The following is a 24,522-nucleotide window of genomic DNA, read 5'->3' as shown; positions in this document are numbered from 1 at the left end:
ATGTTTAATACAAAATTTAATTCTTAAATATTAATTTTTCATTTTTTAATTTTTGATTTTTAATAATATTAATTATAATTTAGAAAAATAAGTTGTCCCAAAAAAAATAATTAATTAATTTAAATTTAAACAATCAGAATAACTTTATTTAATCTAATTTTAATATATTGTAAGTTTGAATGAAAATTCATTTAATGAAAAAAATATTTGTCTGGTATATATAATATTTGAATGAAAAATGTTTACCACCATAGGTACAATTCTTTATTAATATTTTTAAATATGTTGATTAATTTTGAATATGTTCTGAAGTTTAAATACAAATTGTTTAATTGATTTAAAGAAGCAAATATATGTCAGCCATGTGTAATTATTAAATTTAAAATTTTTGTTATCATAAGTTTTATTTATTCAAATTTAAAAATTTTACCGCCATTATCGATTATAAGTATTGATTAGGGTGGTCCGTTTGGAACGACTATTTTTTTTTTTTCGCTCCCACTGAAAAATATTGTTGTAGACATTGAAAAAAAAATTCTCTGAAAGTTTTAGCTCTTAATTTTAATTCTAAGTACTTTACATTTGATTTTGAAATTTTCCCATTTAAAATACATAGGAAAGTTGGGATTTTTTTTTTAATTCTCTATAACTCAGCCGCATTTTAAGTTATCGGGTCGCCGTTTGCGGCATTTTTTAGGTAATTTGATACTCTTCAAAAGTTTCCTTAATAGTTTTACTCTGACTTTAATTGTTTTTTCTGTATCGGTTCTGAAAATAATTTTTTTAATAATAATTTGGGTTTTTAGTTGATATTTAGTTAATAACGAAATTTACAGAAAAAGTGCAGATAACGATTTTTTAGGAAATTTTATTCGCTACAAAAAAGGTCCTCTTAGTTAAGTAGCTTAAGTTCTCCGTTCACGTGATATAGGGATTTTAGTAATTTTGTAAATAAAATATTTGTCAAAAAATTCCACCAAATGCTATTTCATTTCAATTTTAAATCAATAAATAATTTTCCTTTCATTAATTTAATCCAGTCATTAAAATCAAAAGGGGTCAAATTGATGAACTTCGGAAGAATTTTTGACAAATATTTTATTTACAAAATTACTAAAATCCCTATATCACGTGAACGGAGAACTTAAGCTACTTAACTAAGAGGACCTTTTTTGTAGCGAATAAAATTTCCTAAAAAATCGTTATCTGCACTTTTTCTGTAAATTTCGTTATTAACTGAATATCAACTAAAAACCCAAATTATTATTACAAAAATTATTTTCAGAACCGATACAGAAAAAACAATTAAAGTCAGAGTAAAACTATTAAGGAAACTTTTGAAGAGTATCAAATTACCTAAAAAATGCCGCAAACGGCGACCCGATAACTTAAAATGCGGCTGAGTTATAAAGAATTAAAAAAAAAATCCCAACTTTCCTATGTATTTTAAATGGGAAAATTTCAAAATCAAATGTAAAGTACTTAGAATTAAAATTAAGAGCTAAAACTTTCAGAGAATTTTTTTTTCAATGTCTACAACAATATTTTTCAGTGGGAGCGAGAAAAAAAAAATAGTCGTTCCAAACGGACCACCCTAGTATTGATGTGTGATTTTAGTTTATCTCAGTAGAGGACGCCTAAGTAAATGCAACCCTTTTCCCGTGCGTAATTCGAATATATCAACAATAATCATTATATTAGTTTTGATTTTTCATTATTATTTGTATTAATTCTAATCAATCTCGCCACAACACTAACTATCCCAAAAACCTTAGATGGCATCATGTTTTCACTGCGGCTACGCAAACGAGTTTTCTTCAAATTGATTAATTATATTTGTATTATAATTATAGAATCAAATGAATGAAATTAATATGATAAGGTCCATAAATAACTAGTAAATATTGAGACAAATCGCTTTTTGTCTTCGCGATTTTTACCAGCAGCCACCAGAATTCGCGGGTTGAACCCTAGCTTAGGCTGGCCTCTAACAAATTTCATTTTATGCTGGACAGAGCAGTGGGCTGGGGTTCTTGCAAAGCAAAAACCCGCACTTATTCAAACTCGGCAACGTATAAAAAAAGCTTATCAACTTACCTCACGGCTGATAATTTCTATGCTGCTTTCTTACAGCTGACTTACTTATTATTTCTACCTTAATTAATAATTATTTTATCATATTAAATAATCCCACCAGTATATTAAAATAGGGATAGAATAAGGTGATGAATAAAATAGGGAATTTATTAGGACAATGTGCAAATTTATTGCTAATTATAATAAATTCAACTACTTACAATAACGTTTCACGCAGAAAACAATATTAAGGGGTTAGGGGTACTCAGGGGTATGAAAAAATGATGATTTTCAATAATTTTTTTTTTGTAGTTAATTACTTTATTTGACAAAAATAAAAACATAGCTTTATTAGAACACGTTTCGATTTGACTTCACGAAAATTTCAAAAAAAAAAATTAATAATTCAAAAAGTTATCGCTGTTTTTGTAGAGCCCGTTCCTCCCGAAGTCCTTTGCGGTGATCATCATAAGTCCTTGGAGATTCATCTAAAATCAATCGGACAAGAAAAATTAGTTTTATTAATAGATAATCTTGTGCCTGATCGAAGCTTTTTTTTTTTTTTTCGAAATTAACAAAATGGCGGCCTCAGGAAATTTTTTTCAAATTTTCGAGAAAAAAACCGACAGTTTATTGTTAAAAAAAAATCGAAATTTTGAAAAAAAAAAAAAATCCTTCGATCAGGCACGAGTTTTTAATGTATTTCAAAAGTACAATAAATTTTATTGAAATCTACCGAGCAGTTTTTAAGTTACAGTGATCACCAGTTCAGAAAACATAGTTTTGAGAAAAACGCATTTAAAGTTTTGCTATGGATTTATGTCGAATTATAAGAATTATTTAATAACTTACACTGAGTCATCTATTCCTGGACCATATAATAGCTCTTCAGCCGACATAGCAGCTTCCAAAATATCGATTTGCTGGTGCCTACGTTGCAATCGACCTTCTCGGGTGTTATCATTAGCGCGCTTATCTGCTACTTTGATACGTGCAGCATCCATTCTTTCTGCATACCGATGAGAATTAGGCCCACAATTAAGTCCTAGTGTATTCATCAAGACTAATAATGAATTTATACCCTCATTAAATATACACATAGCAACGTATGCAGCTATTTGTACGATGGTAAAACTAGTATTTACCGTTTTTGGGCATATTTTCCATACTAGTTGGTTAAAGCTTTCATTATTATTCTGATTGAATCCACCTACACATCTTGAAAGTAAATTTTCATTACTAAGATCTTCGTATATAGGCTTGATAGCTTTTAAAACATCAGAAGGTAAAGGAGAATAATCGTGAGAAAAGGTATCAAGCTCTCCTCTTGCTTCAGCGCGCTGGTAAGAGCACCAAGATTCTTCGCCTTTTGGACACATATCATGATTCGGTTTTTCATCACTCGAGCCGTAGTGATAAAAGGTTGCCATTATAGCAGATTTCATATTTTCAATAGAATCACAATGCCGGCGTATTGCTAAACCATAGTACACAGTTAGTTTGTCTATTAATTTTCCTGTGAGCTTACCTCGACCACCAAGACCTTTTTGTTTACTCTTCAGCGTACGTAATCGACTCCCCATCCGCTTTTGGACATGCCCTATACATTCCTTTTTATTTACAGTTGTATTTTCGTAAGGATCTGATTTTATAATTCCTGAATAGGTCTTGGAGTCACCATCACCAATATAGTTGGCATACTTAACTCCATATTTAGTTTCAGAATACGAAAACATTTCGACCATCGCATCCACCTCCATTTTCCCAGAAGACCCTTGATGATTAGCAGAACACACATCTTCATGCGATTGATACCATTCCTCGAACTCAACAGTATTTGTTTTTTTTTTCCAATACTCACATAGCTTACAATATGCACTTTTAATGTTTATGTCAAGAATCTTTCCAGTAAAATAGCCAATTATAGAAGAAACTCCAAATGACGATGTATATCCCCGTTTTTGCCAGGTTCCATCTCCCGATACAGTTAGATGATTTATATCTTCATTTTCAGTTGTTGGCATTGCTTGCTTTTCTTCATTCACAGCTTTCGTCATGAAGGTTTCTGCGACGGCTTTACTACAATTCAAAATCTGTTTCAGTAAAATTGTATGCGTAGATTTATCTAAAAAAGACGGCATGTCCATCAGGCCGCAAAACTTGCACAATCCTTCGTATCCTATTCCTAGTATTCTCATTACAAAAATGAAACGTCTGTTTATTTCATAAGAATGCCCAACGAAAGAACAGGAAGGAATATATTCATTTCCACAGTTATTACATGCAACTACAATTTTGAATCCCAGCCCACGTGTACTTGCTGTTTGAAACACTACATTTCCATCACATTTTTTACATTTTATAAGAGCAGAAATTGCAGTGAATACCTGAATAAAATTTATTATTCGAAATTCAGTACTGCTGTCTTCAGGTACATCATCTTCAGTGTTTTGTTTTAATTTTTTAGAAGATGTACTCTGAATACTTTCATCACGTTCGGCTGTTTTCGGATTAAAAACATTCTTTCTTTTGACTGAACGCGACTTATTAATTTTTTCAGAACTCCGAAGTTCTCTTGAAACCTTTCTAGAATCACGTCCCATGGTTAATAATTTAATTCACTTGAGAAATAATTTATCACAAAACTATCGACTGATCAGTGCAACGACTACAGGTATACTGGCAACCAAAAATTATTTTTCAGTTCTTGTACTACCTACAAATTGTGAATATATGTAGAAGGATATATATATATATATATATATATATATATATATATATATATATATATATATATATATATATATATATATATATATATAAATACATTAAAATGGGGAGATATTCATGACAATGAAACCCGAAAGGTCGGTTGCTTGCAGCTGTTTCTAGCTACCTGCTCTCGAATGCCACGTAGCACCCGAGCGTCCTTTGGTCATTGTTAAATAACTCGAAAAGAATTTGTCGGATTCACTTCAAATTTTCACACAATATTTTTAAAATATTATACTTTAAGAAAATGCAAAAAAAAAAAAATCGATTTTTTGAAAATTCTGACTACCCCTAACCCCTTAATGGACCTGGCTGGAACGCAGGATACGCAGTAGTGGCCACGTGGAATAAATCCGTATCGTACACTGATTTTATTATTTAATTTAGTTTCATTACCGCGAATATGTCGCCGGTAACGTAAATACTTTCAATGTACTTAAATTTAATTATAATTAATAACTAATAAACAATACAAAAAAATACTATTTTGCAAGTTAATTGCCAGGAAAAATGTGTGATTTGCAAAATATAAAATACGTGAATTCGCAAGTATAACAATTGATATTAAATGATAATAACGTCTGAACGTTAACGGATCCGGGATCGAAGTCATTGACCGATAATTTTGGGCGTAGGGCTAGCCTCGGGACCGTCCCCACTTCACCCTTACGGACATGCGTCGACGTGACAATCAGTCATGTGACCATGTCACTATGACTTGTATAGTTTCAGATGGCAACGAGACGGGGAAAATTGGGAACCGCAAGGCTGAGGACGGATATGACAATTCACATTGTCTCAATATTTAAAATAGGAATTTTTGGATTTTCTTATAAATTTTTACTGCTCAAAAAGTATTCTTATAATGATTCAGTTACAAATTTAATTTTACTGTATTTTGTTCCATGGAAAAGGAGATGGAGTTTCTTTTGAGAAACCATGTCAATGAGAGTTTTTAATTTATCTTCATGAGCTAACAATTCAGTATTTGTTCTTGAAGGAAAGTAGATTGTCAATTCATCATCGAGGTCGGCAACTACTTTAGGTCCATATTGCGTTGAAATTTTTTTAATTTCAGTAATTTTATGTCTTGTCAGCTTCCAGTTCCTGAAGTTTTTTAACAGGCGAGATGTACGCCAAAGTGTTGATTTCATTGATTCTTGAAAGATCCATCTTAAAAACTAGTAATTCGATTAATTAATTGACGAAATCAATTAATTTTTTCGATCAATAACTCATAATTAAATATTTACTTAGTATTGATGTATACAATAAACAATAAATAAGAAATAGAACAATTTTAGTATTGATACAATTCTGTAATAAACCACAAGCTTTTTTATAGACTGTTAACTAGAACGTTTCTCGAAATAGACTGACTGCTGCGAGCTCTCGAGCTCAGCGCTCAGCTCATTTCTCCCACTCTAGCTAAAAAACAAGTTCAAACCTGTTAGATGACGTCATCATCTAGAACATTCTGCTGCGCAGTTAGAAAATAAACGAAGGAAAAAAAAGTTTGAACTTGTTAGATGAAGCCATCATTTAGAAGATTCTACTACGCAGTTAAAAAAGAACAAATGAAAAAATAAGTTCAAACCTGTTAGATGACGTCATCATCTAGAACATTCTACTGCGCAGTTAAAAAAAAAAACTACGCAGTTAGAAATAAACAAAGGAAAAAAACAAGTTCGAACCTGTCAGATAACGTCATCATCAGAAAAAAAGGGGTGGGCTTTACCACTAGATGGAATGCTTCTCGCATGTTCCCTTACATACCCCAGTTTCAATATATAAAACTTCAACACGAAGCAGGTGCCAATTAGCATCCAACTGATGTCAAAAGGGTCCTAGATAAGCTTAAATGACGTCAACTGGCGTCAAAATGACATCAATGAGCGTCAAAATGGTGTCAATTAGCATTCAAATGATGTCAAAAGGACCTTAGATAAGTACACTAACAACTGATGCATTATCATAAATCGATCGCTTACCATCCGTCAGTACAACAGATCATGCCCATCTTGACCCAATCAATTTAGAACTCCCCCTGTCTCTCTACTCGCAGACTCAACTTATCACACTCTTGGCTCACCATCTACTACACTTAACTCAACACACATACTAACTCTATCTCTCTCTACCACACAGACTCACACTGTCTCCACCTCCAACTCCACCTCTCCGGCAATGTAACGTCACAATGTAAAACTAAAAATTCAGTACAATTTTCAGCTTTTAATAGCCATTTTAAGAACTGCAACAATGTCGTTGATGTTTTCCCATGCTTAAAGCATATAAATTCCGATTTTATTGAATGAAACTTAGGCCCATATTAACTTATCTCATTGGTTTAAAGTTTTACTAGAAGAAAGTTGTATGCTTTTTCAAAAAGTTTGTATTTTCTAAGCCGTATCATCAACTACAGTCCATGTGGAAGCCTTGAAAATCTAATTTCCTATGAAATAGGTGGTTTTTTGTTGTTAACTTGTGAACGGATGACTTCCGTTAACATTTATCGCAGGAAGTCGAGTCGTTTAGAAAAAAGTTTTTATAAGCCAAATCTTTGAAATCAATATTTGAAGAGATGTATGAACTTTACGTAATTAAAATTCAAAATTTTAGCTAGATGTCAAGATTAACGGTTTTATAATTATAAATTATTACAGTAACGATGTTTTTCTAACTGAATTATTATTTAATAATTTAATTATTAAAAAGGATTGGAAATGAGTTTGGTAAAATAAATCAGAAGGTGCAGTGTATAGTCTTCTTGGTCTTGTACGCTTTTGCCTTTTATATCGCAAAATGCTTTCTCATCCCTACTGCCTTTATTGTGCGGCTGAGGCGGACCTCTAGTGATCGATAAAATTCCCATTTTACCGATCACTAGATCTTCGTCCCGTGCCTAACACTCAGAGACCTCCGTTCGAGCCTGACACGTGGCTAAGCGGTCACTCAGCCAAGTAGTATTCATGCTCGATGCTGCTCAACTTTGGTGTTCGCCCGAGCCACACGTGTGCTGAACAGCTGCTTCTGCTGCATAATGAGGTTGGCGTTAAAGAATGATTTCATATAAAGTTCATATATCTCTTTAAATGTTGATTTAAGAGATATAACTTGTAGGAACTTTCTTGTAGAAGACTAAATTTCCTACCATAAATGTTTAATTTTTTTTCCTGAAAGTCAGGCATTTAGAAGTTACCAACAAAAAAAAACACTAATTTCGGAGGAAATTGGACTTTCAAGGCATCCACGTGGACTGTAGTTGAAGGTACGGCTTAGCACATACAGGCTTTTTCGAAGAGCATACAATTCCCTTCTATTGAAACTTTGAACCAATAAGTTACGTTAATCTAGGGCTTAGTTTTGTTCAAGAAAATGAAAAAAATCGAAATTTACATGCTTTAAGCATGGGAAAACTTCAACGACATTGTTCCAGTCCTTAGAATCATTATTAAGAGCTCAAAATTGTACTAAATTTTGATTTATTCATGTAGAACAAGATTTTCGATTAAGAACAAAAAAGAAAAATTTTCGTTTCAAACAGAGAACCCTAATATATATAGCATGGTGTGACAGTTTGATTTTAATGTCATCAAATTTTTATTTTGTTACCTAACGATTAAAATCAATTCCTTATTACTCATGAAATAAATGGAGCCACTGATTTTTTATTTCTAAAAGTGTATAGTAGGCTAGCAGAGCAGACTACAATCCATCAGTTACAAAATTTAAGCAGCATTGTCGTGGGACATTAGTTGGATAGGTGACCCATCCCGAGAAAAAAAAACCTTTTATCGAATTTTACCGAATTTTATTAAATTTATTTCTGAAATAGGCCTTGTAAAATTTTATAAAAATTTTAGAAAACTTTATAAAATTTAGTAAAACTATCAAATTTTACCAGGCTTTATTCAGTGTAAAATATGATGGAATAATTTTTCTTGGGTTAATTCTTTTAGTTCTTCTTTTTGACTGTTTACCGGCAGTTACACAATAAGTAGTCATGCGGCTGATAGCGAGCGTAAGAACATCACTGTCAGCACTTTTGGAAGTGACCGTGAAAATAACGTATGGAGGGATAACAGGAGTTACATATATTTTCTGTAGAGTTTCATGCGATAGATTATGAAACATGAGCACATCATATACTTCTAGGATATTAAATATCTCCGAACGATCAAGAAATGGATAAAATGCTTTTGTTCAAATATTGAGAATTACCAAAAATTACAAAATAAATTGAGTTTGTACCTGCAATTCAACGGAAGTTATAGTTGATATATCATTAAGTTGAGAAAGTATTGCAAACGCATGCTCATAATTGTTTCTGGCTTCAAGAATTATAGCATAATTCACAAGAACTGCTGGATTTTGAGGAGCTATCGAATGTGCTTTGTAGATGATTTGTTCAGCACCCTCCAAGTCATCCAATGCTGCCAGAGCATCTTAAAATAGAATAAAAATGAAGTTAATTCAACATAAAAATAATTATCAATCAACACTGGCCCACTAAAAAAAAAGTACTCTGTACCTTTGACCAGACCCACCTAGGATTACGTATTTCGATGCGCTTATCCATATTTAAGGACGGTTTAGTCTGTACACGGTAAAAATTTTTAATGAAATTTCAAAAAAACCGCCAAAAATGGGTATAAATCACGAAAAATTGCAGTTATGCAGATGAGAAAACTGTTTTTGAACTAGATCATGCATGTTTTTTCCGTATTTCGATGCGCTGAATCGAAATCTGAAGTTGATTTAGCTCACTGACCCCATAAATTTAAGGTAAATTGCAGAAAACCACTTAAAATTGTTAAAAATCACCAGACTTGCAGTTATGCAAACGAAAATTTTTTTATTCAACTCATGCGCGCTATTTATATTTTGTCATGCCTAAAATGTGAACCCTAAATGGCTGTTTACCGACGTGAAAAATTATTTGTCAAAACGCAATAAAGATATCTACTATCCCGGCCATTGTGACGTAATGAAAATAAACGTAACTATCTTTGGAGCTCTTACTAAATATTGGGTAATTACAATTCTCTGTTGTTACCCATTGAGTAGCCAAGATTATGATGCCGAATGTTTTTTTCACCATGTCACTAAACAGCTATTGAGACTTCGCTTTTTAGGCGATTAATAAAACGTGAATAGCGCATAAGAGTTGAATAAGATTATGGGCGCAACATGTAGGGTTAGTCATAATCCGTCACTTGCGATGTGTTTAGCACTCGTCTCTGGTACGGAGTATGCACTCGCTTCGCTCGTGCTTGCGCACCTGCGACTCGTTCTAAATGCATCGCGCTGACACATTATAAATCACTTACCCTACTAGTTACGCCAATAACTATTCTCAAGCTAGATTAAGTATATTTCTCATGGATTATGATGCGCCAGAACTGAATTTTAAGTTGATATAGCTGGTAGTAGACCCTCCGAATTCGGATTAAATTGCGAAAAACCACTTCAAATCGCTAAAAAATCATGAAAAATTGCAATTGTGCGAACAAGAAGAAAATTTCTTAAACTAGATCAAGTATTTTCTTCATCTATTTCGACGCACTGAAGCCAAACACGAAAATGGTTTGGGTTGGACACCCTTTAACTTTAAATAAATTGCGGAAAAACGTTAAATAGCAAAGAATCGTCAAAAATAGTAATGAAGTATGTACCGTGTTGTTTAGCTGAAATTTTTCCTGCTGGTTTAGCTCACCGGAGTCCAAGGATTATTCAGGAAACGCACGGGAAAACTTAATAACAAAACAATGAAATAAGGATTTCAAGACAAAAAATGTATAAATGTAAACCGACTTTCTTTATTTAACAATTATATAAATTTTTAAATAGCGTTACGAGGTGTTAACAATATGATTTACCACTATACAATAATGCTTGGTTTAAACAATAATAATCATTTAAACAGTGTCGTAGTGTATACTACAGAAAAGAAAAGTTACGAGTACTGAATTTAGCCGTACGCGGCGCTACTAACTTAGTTCCCGTTCGCATGGTACCAATTGGCTACGGCACTGGGTCTATTGGCTACGCAAGTTACTCCTTTCCCAAAAAATCACGGACTACTCCCGGTAAATCTGGTTTCCCCTGCTCCGGTGGTTTGACACCGTCCGGAGTCCCTAATATCTACACCCAAGGGCAAGCGGATCGAATCCTGCAAGCTCTTCCTTCACGGTCTGTGAATACCTACAGTACTTTGACGGAAGGCCAAAGTACTAGGATGTCTGGTTGACTTATTTCAGTTTTCCCAACAGAAGTATTGCGGCACGGTGAAAATGAATATTGTAATGAATCAAATTTGTCCCAATATTTACCGTCTACACTGAATCAAAGTAAATGAAACTTACTTCGGCAATTAAGGGCTTATGCAACCCGTGTGACCGTGAAAACAGAAGTAAATATATATCCATCTATCGGGTACTAGTAATATTTTATTTAAGATAAAGAAAAACGTATAATCATTTTGTCGATATATTTTATCGAAAGTGCTTACATCCTGACACTTAAAAAGAATGAGCTGGATATAATATATAGTAAAGAATAATACCATTACTTGAAAAACAATTAAATGGTACAAAAATAATAAAATGATACAAAAAAAAAATAATTAAAGGCATAATCAATCTCAGCGCAATGTAAATGATAGTTAAATTCACGAAATACTAATTTTACTTGGAGTGAAAATATAAGTTATTCAAAGTTAATAGTTATTTCTTCGTACAAAATAAAATCCAGAAAAATTTATTTTACAGCTCAGCAAAATTATAATTAATGTATGCATTTTTTTTCGAATTATTGTTATAATTTTTATTTATTATTAGAAAACACAGTTCTCTCACAAGTAGTAGATAATATCGAATAATAATATTGTTCATACTTAACCACTACCTTCATTATTCAGCTTTAATTTCTTTTTTTATGGACCTTGATACGTCCACTTCTCGCCGAGATATCAGTCTTCAAATGGAAAAGAATCCTTTTGTCTTTGATTATCGATATCTCAGAAACCAATGATCGCACAGAAAGTTAATGGTGGGTTTTAAAAACTTGAATAAATTTCCTTCAGTGATTAGCCATTGCTTTTTCAAAAAAAAAATTTTTTCCTATCGTCACATGAATTTAAAAATGCAACAAAAAAAGGGCTTTTTGTGGTTTTTTGGAAAATCAAGCGCTGAAACGAAAATATTGTGGAAATCGATAATGTTGACAGTGCATTTTACAGTTCAATATGTCCTCAAAAACCCCGCAGAAAGCCAGATTAATCCAACCAGCCGTTTTTTTGTTTCACGCGATCAAATTTTAAAAAAAATTAAAGGATCACGTTTTTTGCTCTGAAAAGCTCATAATCTTTAACAAGATGAAAACAAACATCTTTTCGGAGCTTTCTCCACAATTTCATTGCAGACAGTGCTTAAATTTCCAACAAAGAAAAAAATTTTTTTTCAAAACAAAATTTTCAAAAAAAAAATTTTTCAAAAAAATTTAATGACTGAGAGATCAGTAAAATCACGGAATGCAGCAATGTAAACGTGCTAAAAATTATTGGGTGTTGGTTTTGTAAATTTCCTAAAGTTATTCCAAAAAAAAATTTTTTTGAAAATTTTTTTTTTTTGAAAATTTTGTTTCGAAAAAAAAGTTTTTTCTTTGTTGGAAATTTAAGCACTGTCTGCAATAAAATTATGGACAAAGCTCCAAAAAGTTTTGTTTTCATCTTGTTAAAGATTATGAGCTTTTCAGAGCAAAAAACGTGATCCTTTAATTTTTTTAAAAATTCGATCGCGTGAAACAAAAAAACAGCTGGTTGGATTAATCTGGCTTTCTGCAGGGTTTTTGTAGACATATTGAACTGTAAAATGCACAGTCAACATTATCGATTTCCACAATGTTTTCGTTTCAGCGCTTGATTTTCCAAAAAACCACAAAAAGCCCTTTTTTTGTTGCATTTTTATATTCATGTGACGATAGGAAAAAATTTTTTTTTCGAAAAAGCAATGGTTAATCACTGAAGAAAATTCATTCAAGTTTTTAAAACCCACCATTAACTTTCTGTGCGATCATTGGTTTCCGAGATATCGATAATCAAAGACAAAAGAATCCTTTTCCATTTGAAGACCGATATCTCGGCGAGAAGTGGACGTATCAAGGTCCATAAAAAAAGAAATTAAAGCTGAATAATGAAGGTATCCGATCCTCATGATGGTTAAGCAAAAATAATTTTTTCCACGCCCGGAGACCAAAAAAAAAAAATTTTTTAAATTTGAAAATTTTTTTGTCGTTGGTTTTTCTAAGATTACTCAAAAACTGCGACGCTAAAAAATTTTGAAGTTTTAATCCAAAAAGTAGATACTTGGCGCTACAATTTCCTTTTTTTTCTTTTCTTGTACTACCATTTCTCTCAAAGTTAGAGCCTGTTGAAAATCGCCTAAAAATTTAGAATTTTTTTTTGATCTTTTAATTTTTTCCATTAGTGTATATATATATATATATATATATATATATATATATGTGTGTGTGTGTGTGTGTGTGTGTGTGTGTGTGTGTGTGTGTGTGTGTGTGTGTGTGTGTGTGTGTGTGTATGTAAACTCTTCATATCTTTTTAATGGATTGATCAATTGAGATGGTGAAGGTGGCAATCGAAAGAGTTTGTTGGCCGTCAACTTTTCTGGAAATTTTAAATCAATCGATGAAATGGACTCTAAGATATAGAAGAAATACAGAGAAAAAAAAATTTTTTTTTTAGTTTTTATAAAATTTTTCAGAAATGGCTCGATCTATCGATTCCAAAATGTAATCAGCTCTAGAATTCAATAAAACGCATCGACTGCTGCCTCAACGATCGCAATCGGTTAATTCGTTCAAGAGATATCGTTAGAGAAAAAATGGCAAAAAATGATTTTTTTCGAAAAGGACAGCATACAAAAGTATTTTGAAGCTCGAAGATTCACAACAATATTTTTGAACTCAAGGAGCTTGAAAACAACGGAAAGTTTTGGGGCTGGCCTGCAGGGTCAACCGATAGACCGATTTTTTTTTTTTTTTTTCATCAGCTTACACTCAATGTAGTAGAAATGCACTTAATTCTCTGTTTTTAATAGTCGGAGATATCTACTTGAACGTTGTTGATGTTATAAGTATTTATTTTTTTTCAATTAATTCTAGGTAAACACAATAAAAAATTATTCTGTAAGAACGTTCTCTGAGAACACGTGGAATTTTACATTGCTCTGCAAATGTAAAATGACGATGTAAAATTTCCTTTGTAATAGTTTTTTATCTGTCAATAAAAAAACGTTATGATAACAACCTTACTTAGAAATGAATCTGAATCACACGGAAAGCTTAGAACCCGACTGGTTACTGTTCTGCACCCGACTGAGTACGGTGCTCGAATAAAATGCACGGTTGTGGTGCAGCATCACAATGATTACTGTCCAAACCTGATTGATTCGTGCGCGCATATCACTCAGTCAGGTTTCGCACAGTAATTAGTGTGGCGCTGCACCACAACTATGTATTTTGTTCCAGCGCCGTATTCAGTCAGGTGTAGAACAGTAACCAGTCGGGTTCCAATCTTTCTGGGCATTAATATTAATGTAGCCTTAGATGGTTTCTCATCATTTAATGTCGATAAGTTTTCCTGATTGAACGAAAGGATTAAAAATAATTTTTTAATAGCTACTATTCAAAATGATTCGAAGGATTGAAAAAAATTCAATAACATGAAAAATCAAAGATTTTCAGATAATTTTCGATCTTTTTATTTAACCGAGATTATTACAACTAAATCACTAAATAGAAGACATAAATGTCGAATAAGATATCAAGTTTGAGGAGCATTTTGCCTAATGAACGCTCTGTTTATGAAGGACTATTTCAGTTGGTTTATCACGGTTATAGATGTAAACACAATTAAAACTATAAATTGATCTATTTAGCTTTTCCAAAGGAACTAATGACAAGAAAAGAAATAACGGTTTAAGAATAATTTTAATTATTCACACTTTTGATGGTGTAAAACTTTCAAAATTTACATTTTCTGAAAATATGGTTTGTGCTGTAACTTTTACACCGAAATTTATACCCTCGCAAAAATTAAAATGGCTAAAAATTTTCAATATTTTTCGGTAATTTAAGACGGGCTATATTTCAATGACAACTGATCGTACGAGTTTTTCAAAATAAACATTTTGAAGCTTTGAGAATCTAGCTTTTAGATCAATATATCAAATAAGTTTTAGACTAACGGTTTAATCACCATTACACCCCGAGTAGAATTCTGACTAATGAGGATGAGTTTAGAGCCAGTCACTAGCTCAGCGTTACTAGCTAGCAGATTTAGCTAATAATGAGCTCACCGTTGGCTAATTTTTTTTTAAGACTATTTTTAGCTCACTCATATCTCGTGAGTGAACAATATTTATCATTTACAGATGGCGCTGTACAAGAATGAAATCCTGCCTCGCCATTGCCTCACAGATGGCTAAAAACAGTTCGTTATAGATGGCGCTGTTTTCATATAAATAAATAGCTCACTATAAGGTAATAGCTATCCATTATCTATTATTTACAGATGGCGTTATACAGAAATGTAACGCTGACTAATCATTACCTCACAGCTAGCTCAGAATAGTTATTTATAGATAGCGTCTTTTTCAAGTCCCAAGATGATTCACCACAAGCCAATAGCTGGCCATTATCTGTTATTTACAGATGGCGCTAAATATACATTTAACACTGACTACTCATTGCCTCACAGCTAGCTCAGAATAATTATTTATAGATGGCGTCTTTTTCAAGTCCCAAGATGATTCACCACAAGCCAATAGCTGGCCATTATCTATTATTTACAGATGGCGCTAAATATACATTTAACACTGACTACTCATTGCCTCACAGCTAGCTCAGAATAATTATTTATAGATGGCGTCTTTTTCAAGTCACAAGATGATTCACCACAAACCGATAACTGGCCATTATCTATTATTTACAGATGGCGCTAAATATACATTTAACACTGACTAATCATTGCCTCACAGCTAGCTCAGAATAATTATTTATAGATGGCGTCTTTTTCAAGTCACAAGATGATTCACCACAAACCGATAGCTGGCCATTATCTATTATTTACAGATGGCGCTAAGTAGAAATGTAACGCTGACTCATTATTACATCATAGTTGTCTCAAAATAATGATTTATAGACAACAAAGTTTTGAATGTTTCCATTTCATAATTCCAAATTATTCTGGTGATAGGAAATTCTTCTGTTCTATGTAGTGGTAGTTCATACAATTGCATCGATAATTCGTCTCTTTCTAATGGCATGCTACTGTTTTTAAATTGAAAAAAAAAATGTATATATATAGATATATTCAATACAACAGCAAGGGCATAAATGAACTATTATAACTAAATATTTTATAAATTTTGTTTATTTTTTTTTTGTTTTGTTATAAGTATAAATAATCGTAAAAAAAAAACTTAATTTTCCCGTTTTTCATTGTTGGGAAGCATTGGGATCTTCGTTATTTAGTTGAGGAATCTCCACTTGATGACTTTCCCAAGATTTGGTATTTGTTAGTATACTTCCAAGATACTTATCAAATTTTTTATCAGTTAGATTTTCCCGTAACTGACCACTCAAAGTTTTCCCCATAAAAAAATCTGCTAGAAAAGAAAATTTTAAATTAAAGTTTAAAATATTTCTCTATTACCATGAAGACAATCGTAAAAACTTGATGGTTTGAGTACATTTTTTCCTTCTTTAACTTTCAAACATGTGAAAGTTGATGCAAGATCTTTATGCATAAATTTACGAACAACAGCTAGTATATTTTTAGATCCTGCTGTTTCGCTATCGATTAAAAAATCCATGAGAGAAAACTAAAAATAAAAATTGATTCAAAGATTAATATCATATCATTATAGTTCTATAATAAAAAATTAACTAACCAGATTATTTCGAACGTAGTCATGTTTCGAAATTAATTCACACAAACTATCGTATTCTCTCTTCGTTCGCATAGGCCATCGAATATTGTTTTCGTTCATCCATTCGGTGTGTTCTAGTCCTCTCTGCTGATTATTATTAGTAGTAATCTTTTCTACCTTATCAGACAATTTTTTTAAATCTCGTCTAAGAGTTTCTTGGTTAAGTTTAATTTCACATAGTAGCTTAAATATTTGAGTTTTATCTGCATAAAAAAAAAAAAATTTGAATATTATTTAAAGTTATTTTCATTGGTGACAATTCATTTCAGTAGCTTTTGGCCCCACTCCTCTTGGTTTTTTTACCTGCATCGGTGAATAACGATGATGAAACTACTTTTGGAATTTTTTTGGTAGGATCAGAAACACTCAGTAGATCTGAAAAAAAAAATATGAAATTGGAGAAATCAAAAGAAATAAAGAAATTTGAAAGTGGACTCAATGTTGCAGAAAATTTTTATAAATTTGTGACTGAGCCTGGATGACTTTTTTTGGCCAGTGAGTCATTATTATCATTGATCGTTTTTTCACTTTTATCCTCCCTTGTGTTTGATTTCATAGTGTCGGGTACTTGTAATTATATTTGAAAGAGTTATTACTATTAAAAAACTTGAAATCATAAGAATAATGAATTTGATATAATCTTACCTTTGATTTGTTTAGAAAAACGCTTTGCATTTTCAGCTTTCATATTCCGTTTGTATTTTGCTGCAAGTGTAGTGTCTCCTGAATCTTCAATTGAACATACTATCAATAATTTAAAATCGTACTAAAAAAATGTAGAATTCATAAATTTAATTTTACCAGTGTCATCTTCATCTTCAGATGCAATAATTTCTGGTACTATAAAGTTCCCATCAAAAGATTCAACTTCCATAGATGGTTCTGCCGGTTTGATATTACTCATTGATTCTGTACGCTCTTCTTCGTCTTCGCAATCCGTTGAAAAAAAATAATCACCATTCTCGTATTCTTTTATTTTTTCTACTGCTTCAGTGTATGTATCTAAACAGTAATTTTTATAATTTAGTATTTTAATAATTTTCAATTATATTTTATGTTTTCATACCCGCGTCACCAATTTTTTTTAATTCTGTATGACTTCCAATTAGGATCGAAATCGAGTCTTTCATTTACCATTCGATGCAACGCTAAACTCTTCTTACGAGTGAATGGATTAGACATGAACTTAGTAATTAAATTTAATTCATCATCTAATGATATCCATGTACTCGGTACACAATCAATTGGTTTTTTGCCAGTTGATGTGGGTGGATCATCTATAAATTCTACTATATAATAATTGTTTTTTTTTTATTTGCCATTATCTTCAAACTTTTCTTTACTAAATAAATTTCTATTGATCGGAAAAATTTATATAGGTTAGAATCAATTTTATCTTTATTTATTCCATTTACGTATATTTTAATATATTATACGAACCTTTTGATACAAATTTCCTCACTAAAATATTTTGATCTGAAAATTTGTAACCAATAGATATTTTATATTCCACAATAGTAATTAACATTCACATAAATTAATGCCATCAAATTTTTTGTAACATTTATAGCAAACACAATAAAATAAAACAAGTACCGATAATTATATATATATACTTCATATGAATTATATATACTTATATAAGTAATGGCTCGAACGGTTTTTAGGCAGATTAAAATATTTTCTACTTTACCAACAATGTTGCTTTCTTAATAGTCGGCTATTGGCAGGGTGTGGAGTATAGGGTGGGGACAATCGAATCGATTGTAGCGCCTGCAGTGGACGAAATACGCGTTAAATCGCACTTGTCTTGTGAATAGTTAAATGAAAGCAATGTTAAAAAATAAGGACAAGTAGTTGTTGTGTTGTTAATTGCAAAAATACTGACAGAAATAGTAATTGCAAGTTTTATACATTTCCATCCATGATATTCATCTTTGGCTAAAAATTATTACGGGGAATTTTTTAAATTACAAATTTTTAACCCAAAGTATTTTTAATTGTTGAGTTTTAAAATTTAAAATTACGAATAATTTAAATCACTTCAATTTCTTTACTTAATGCAAATTAATAATTTTAACTTTGAAAAAATTATGATTATAATTATTTTAACTCATTTGTTATTATGACTATTATTGTTGTTATTATTATTATTACAAGCTAACCTTATGTCGTTCAAAATATTATTTATTTTGTATTTATTAAAATTTTTTATACTTATTTTTTTCAGTACAATCTACTCTATATTTTTCCACCTTTCAAATGTGGTATCACACATATATTTCGCAATCTTTAAAAATTTTAATTATTTGTTTATAAAAACTTTCCGTATTCTCTCTGTGCTTTTTGAGGATGATTTAATGCGGTCGACAGATGTCGTTTTCGTCGCGCACCTTGCCAATAAGTAAAATAAAGATGAAAAATCTCGTAGTTGAGTAAAATATACCATTTACAAATTCAAATATAAATACTAGTAAATATTTGCTAAAATATTTAAGAAATTAATGAAATGAAAAAAAACAAAAATCAATAAAAAAAAAAAACATTTATCCAATTTCATTGCATAAAAAAAGATTTTATTGAATTATTTTTTTAAAATTACATTTAACAAATTCAATAATTAAATTTAATTCATTATTTTAATGGAGAAGAGGAACTACATATTGTTTAACAGCTTTTATATCATTACAATTATTTAAAATTGGTAATTGAACCATTTTATATTGAATGTTTGTTGCATTATCTACTATAATTAATTCTGATGGATTTTCTTCTAACTCGTACATATTTAAATGTGCTGAATCAGTTGGATATTTAAAAATAGAATCTTTAATTTTCCATACTAATCCAACAATTTTAAAGTCGACATTCGAATCATTACTGAGCTCAAAACCTGTTATTTTCATGATTAATCCACTGCGTAACAGAATCAAATCGTTTGGCCTTTTAATAGTAACCCTTGCGACCTTCAACCCACTCTGGAAACACTCTGGAATCATAGTCAGAATGTAAACATTCTAAGTCCAGTATGTTCCCAGAGTGGTTTTGTGCCCTTTTTCCAGAGTGAAACCAAAGTGGTTTCAGAATTGATCCAGAGTAGATCAAAGTGTTTTCAGAATGGACTCAAAGTGAATCCAGAGTAGATCAAAGTGTTTTCAGAATGGACTCAAAGTGAATCCAGAATGAAATCAAAGTGTTTTCAGAATGGGCCCACAGTGAGTCCAGAATGGAATCAAAGTGTTTTCAAAATGGGCCCAGAGTCGATAAAATTTAAATACTAAGGACTAAAAAAAATTGGGTACTTTCTAAACTCATAAATCAATAATAATCTACAGAAAAACAATCTTAACCCAAATTTTTTAATTAACTATGCTTTTGTTAATTAGTTTATTTTTACTTGTTGAAAGTTTACATAAAAACCCTGATTATTTCCAAACTAAAAACCCCGAATTTTTTTTTACTTCTTAAAGCTATTCTTGAAAGGGTTTAGAAAAGATAGCTGGTGAAAAAATAAAAAAATTTCGATTTTATTAACAATCTAAGCCATTGAAAAATAAAAAACGTAAATAAAGCAATCAAGAAAATTTACTTTTTTGATTATTTTGTTTTTTTATTGCTGAAAGCTACATAACAATAATTTGAAAAAAATTTTTACTTGCATTGTTTAAATAATTGTCATAAACAAATACATGGCTAATTAGATTTAATAAGATTTTTTTTGGGAAAAAAACGCTTAATAAAAATAAGGAATTTTAAGAAAAAAATCGTTTCTTAAAAAAATTTTTTTTTGCTAAACAGCGCCTTAGCTAATTAACAATTTTTTTTTTACTCAATATTAATATTAAAGAACCATTATTTTTTTTAAATAATCATTAATCATGTTCTGTTATATTAGAAAAAAATTTTTTTTCATTCATTTATTATTTGTTTATTAAACAAACAATTTGTTGTAAACAAATAAATTTTCACGCAATATTTTTTTCAAATACTAAAAATAACCATGCGTTTTATTTTGTAGAAAAAATTTTTTTTTAATCTTTTATATAATTTTTTAAATTATTGTACACTTGGACTTGTCGCTACCTTTCTGTTCTTCTCTATTGTTATTAAAATAACTTATTGAAGACACAACTACAACACTTCAAGTCTTTTTCATTATCCATTAATCATTAAACAAATCGAGCTTGTAACCGAAGCTCTAACTCAATTGCTTAAGGAATTATGAATAACAGTAATTTTTATGAATACTTTTTAATAAATACAAAAAAATTATTAATTAGCAAATTCGCTTTTTAGCAATAAAAAACATTTTTTAAGAAACAATTGTTTTTTTAAAAATTGTTATTTTCATTAAGTATTTTTATCCCAAAAAAAAATTTTTGCTTTGACCCGGGTTTTAATGTGAAAGACTTGAGAGAAAAATTTGCTGGGAGAAGATATATGTTAAGGAGGAGAAAGTCACTGGTGCTAAGCAGCAGTGGAAGTAGTTCAGTGTTCGCCGCTAGATCGCGCCCAACTTATGATTGTCCTGTTCCTGGTTAGATAGGTGTTTCAGAGTTTTTATATTCTATATTTAAAAATAATTCTGTCACGGGTATTTCTCTGTTATTTGACAGAGTGACAAGTGCCTGTTTGGATGGTCATATAGTAGATGCTATATTACATTGTGACAATAATGTCAAATATTTTTGTTTTCTTGAAAAATTGTTTTTACAATCCAGAAACATAATTGTATTCAATAAATGCTCTTGAATATTCTTAAAATAATATATTTCGATAAATTTTTTTTTTCTTTCAGTATTCATTTACTCTGAATACCCTCTGGTTTGAGTATGTATTCACTCTGATCCCACTCTGGAAACATTCTGGAAACACTTTGGTATCAGTTTGTGTTCAATGTGGATGCATAACGGTGTCAGTATGTATCCACTCTGGATACTTTCTGGAAACACTTTGGATTTACTCCGTATCCGCTCTGGAAATACTCTGGGTTCACTCTCAGAAAAGGGCACAAAACCATTCTGGAAATACTCTGGAGTCCGTATGGTTGCATCGTGTTACCAGAATATTTCCAGAGTGTATCCAGAATGTTTTTAATGTCGCAAGGGAAGAATATAGTTCTGATATTTTACTTTTTTTATGATTGTTTTTTTAATTTTGTTTTCGCAAATTACTTTGATACTTAAAACTTTAAATAATGATGACGGTATATTTTTTCTTTTAATAGAATTTAATTCATGAATACGCCGACAAAGTTGAGCTACAGGTTTATTTGCTGTTCGCAATTGTTTTCTTATGAAACCTAACTCATTCTCAAATGAAAAGGCAGATAGATCATCAAAGGTATAATTATTTGAGCAAACATCATCTGGAACGTGGATAAGATTATGTAAATTTAAAACTTGAGATTTTTTCCCTAACAATCTGGGTAAATTATCAAAAAAAGTCATCAGGTAATTTTTAGCATAGTCATTTTTAGTTTGTGCCAGTTTAGGTGAACATAATATTCTGAATGCGACATGAAATAATAAAAAATGGTGATACAATTCGTGATTTATTACACCCTTAAAAACAATCGGCCCTGCATAAAGTGCAATAAATCGAAGTTCCGATGCTTTCATATTCGAAACTGGAGCTCGAGGCTTACGCTGAAATTCATCACACGTAAAATATTTTAAATTTTTCATTCTATCCATTATTATTTGTCGTTCATTTAGTCTAAGTCTCACAACAGATGTCTCAAAAAGTAAACATGAGATTTACTGTAAACTTCACACCGTTCACATGCTGCATATCCACAATGTCCTTTGATTTGCTTTAAAAATGCTCGAGCTGGTGCGTCACATATTATATGCTCTAATTTTACTGAATATTGTCTTTGATTTATGAAAATACCATTTTTATGTAAATTGTTAATTTCGTCAATAAATTCACGCATATATAAATGAACATTTCCCGGCTTAGACTCTCCATAGTACACTGCCACAGCAAAAGGATGTGAATTTATGTTATTTATTATTTTACATAAAATAGGCCACATTGGCTTTGTACTTGACTTAAAAAGAGATACACCATCAACATTAATTTGTAACAGTAATGTGTCATCAGTGAATTCAGTCTTCTCCAAATTCAAAATTATGTTTTTTTCGATGCCCATATAAACAAATTCACCAGTACCACCTTCTAATCCTGACATTGGGTGAATTTCGTATTGAGATTCAAAAGATTTTAAAAATATTTTTCCACTTTTTGGTAGTGTTGGTATTAATTTTTTTCTTAATATATTTAATAAGCGGTCTAAGTGAATTAATTTTATGCCACATTCAGTAGCCCAATCACGTAACTCGTCTATTTCTTCATAATTAGTTGTACTCCGATTATCGTTCTCATAGCATGCATTGCTACAATTATTGTCATTACTCATAAATTCAGAATCATCACTTGCTACTGAAAATTGATCACTATCATCTGTACTGTCATCTTCACTAACAATATCTAATTTTTTTTCCGTTTCCTCTTGCAATACTGCATCGTTGTCAAAATCAACATTGCTCATTGAACTCGGATGATTGCAGTTCAATGACTCTTGTTTATAAGCAGTACTTACACTCTCCTTAAAGTGAAAAAAATTCATATATTTTTGTAATTATATTATATTTTCTAATGAAAATAATATTTAACAATAACTCAAAAACAATGCGAACATGAAGTTACTTAAATGTGCATGTCATCATGTTGAATGTGTGTACTTACTTATGAATTCTTTTTTTGTCATAACTTGTTCTAAAGCTGATTGAATTTGTCGGTGTTTCATCACCCTCAGACGAATTTTTCTTTTACGATCCATTATTTAGAAGGTAAAATAATCTTGTAAACAATTTATGCTCAGCTTAATAAGCATCAACTTAATAAAAAACAATTAATCAACTTAACCTCAAATAAGTATAGACGACGCTACATAAAAATATAACTAGAACTCACTAGTATCTCATTGTTATCCAACGAAAATTGGTTACAGATAGAGCTGTACAAAAAGTAAAATTTACCTCATCAGTATCTCATAGTTATCTCATCGCTAATAGTTACAGGTGGCGCTACATAAAAATGTAACTGCAACTCATCAGCATCTCATGGTTGTCTAGTTAACATTAGTTACAGATGGAGCTGTATAAAAAATAAAATTCACCTCACCCATATCTCATGGTCATCTCATCGTTAATAGTTACAGACGGCGCTACATAAAAATATAAATGTAACTCACCAGTATGTAATGGGTGTCCAATAATTATTAGTTATAGATGGAGCTGCTTAAAAAATAAATTTCACCTCACCAGTATCTTATAGTTGTTTAGTCACTATTAGTTACAGATAGCACTACATAAAACATATATGGATCATCAAATTATCGTCGATTCCAACGAGCAGCAGCAGCCCAGTGGACAACACGCGAGACTCATCATCCCAAGGATCCGGGTTCAACTCCCGTCACCGCCTAACTGGACATCACGATTAATTCGATGATAAACTCATAAAAAAATTAATCTAAATAAAAATTGTAAAGCCAGTGTAAAAAAAAAAAAAAAAAATTTTTTTTTTTTTTTTTTTTTTTCAATTTTCGAGTCATCATGAACTCATATTTTTTAGCTAGCCACTGGCTGCTTTT

General features: G+C 31.0%; 2 protein-coding genes across 5 annotated transcripts in view; both read right to left on the bottom strand.

Annotated features, from left to right (window-relative positions):
- The window catches only part of LOC130666536 (Bardet-Biedl syndrome 4 protein), a 234,879-nt gene that overhangs the window by 32,125 nt on the left and 178,232 nt on the right, over positions 1-24,522 (bottom strand). For 2 of the 3 annotated variants that reach the window (XM_057467646.1, XM_057467648.1), the window contains 2 exons: positions 9,103-9,296; positions 5,694-6,029 (listed from right to left, as the gene is read on the bottom strand). In XM_057467646.1, coding sequence (XP_057323629.1) covers positions 5,709-6,029; positions 9,103-9,296 — 515 coding nt within the window. In that variant the 3' untranslated portion in view covers positions 5,694-5,708. Of the gene's footprint in view, positions 1-5,693; positions 6,030-9,102; positions 9,297-24,522 lie in introns of those variants that run through there. The other variant, XM_057467647.1, reaches the window with a different exon arrangement.
- On the bottom strand, positions 2,353-4,810 carry LOC130666537 (uncharacterized). 2 transcript variants are annotated; one of them, XM_057467651.1, is made up of 3 exons: positions 3,222-4,810; positions 2,929-3,139; positions 2,353-2,564 (listed from the first exon to the last, which is right to left on the bottom strand). In XM_057467651.1, exons 1-2 carry the CDS (start codon positions 4,677-4,679, stop codon positions 3,134-3,136), a joined length of 1,464 nt encoding a protein of 487 aa, XP_057323634.1. In that variant the 5' UTR covers positions 4,680-4,810; the 3' UTR covers positions 2,353-2,564; positions 2,929-3,133. The 2 variants fall into 2 exon arrangements, with proteins under 2 accessions (XP_057323634.1, XP_057323633.1); XM_057467650.1 differs by having other exon boundaries at positions 2,929-3,121; positions 3,222-4,799.

Source organism: Microplitis mediator, chromosome 4 (assembly GCF_029852145.1).
Source record: "Microplitis mediator isolate UGA2020A chromosome 4, iyMicMedi2.1, whole genome shotgun sequence".
Classification (NCBI taxonomy): domain Eukaryota; kingdom Metazoa; phylum Arthropoda; class Insecta; order Hymenoptera; family Braconidae; genus Microplitis; species Microplitis mediator.
The sequence above is the reverse complement of the archived record's forward strand: the minus strand, read 5'-3'. Positions and strand labels throughout refer to the sequence as shown.

Bases quoted from the DNA above. Each gene is read 5' to 3' on its own strand.
- LOC130666537 (XM_057467650.1), bottom strand. From the start codon at position 4,679: ATGGGACGTGATTCTAGAAAGGTTTCAAGAGAACTTCGGAGTTCTGAA. The intron at 3,122-3,221 runs GTAAATACTAGT...TGAATACACTAG, and splicing joins GGAAAATATGCCCAAAAACG to GACTTAATTGTGGGCCTAAT.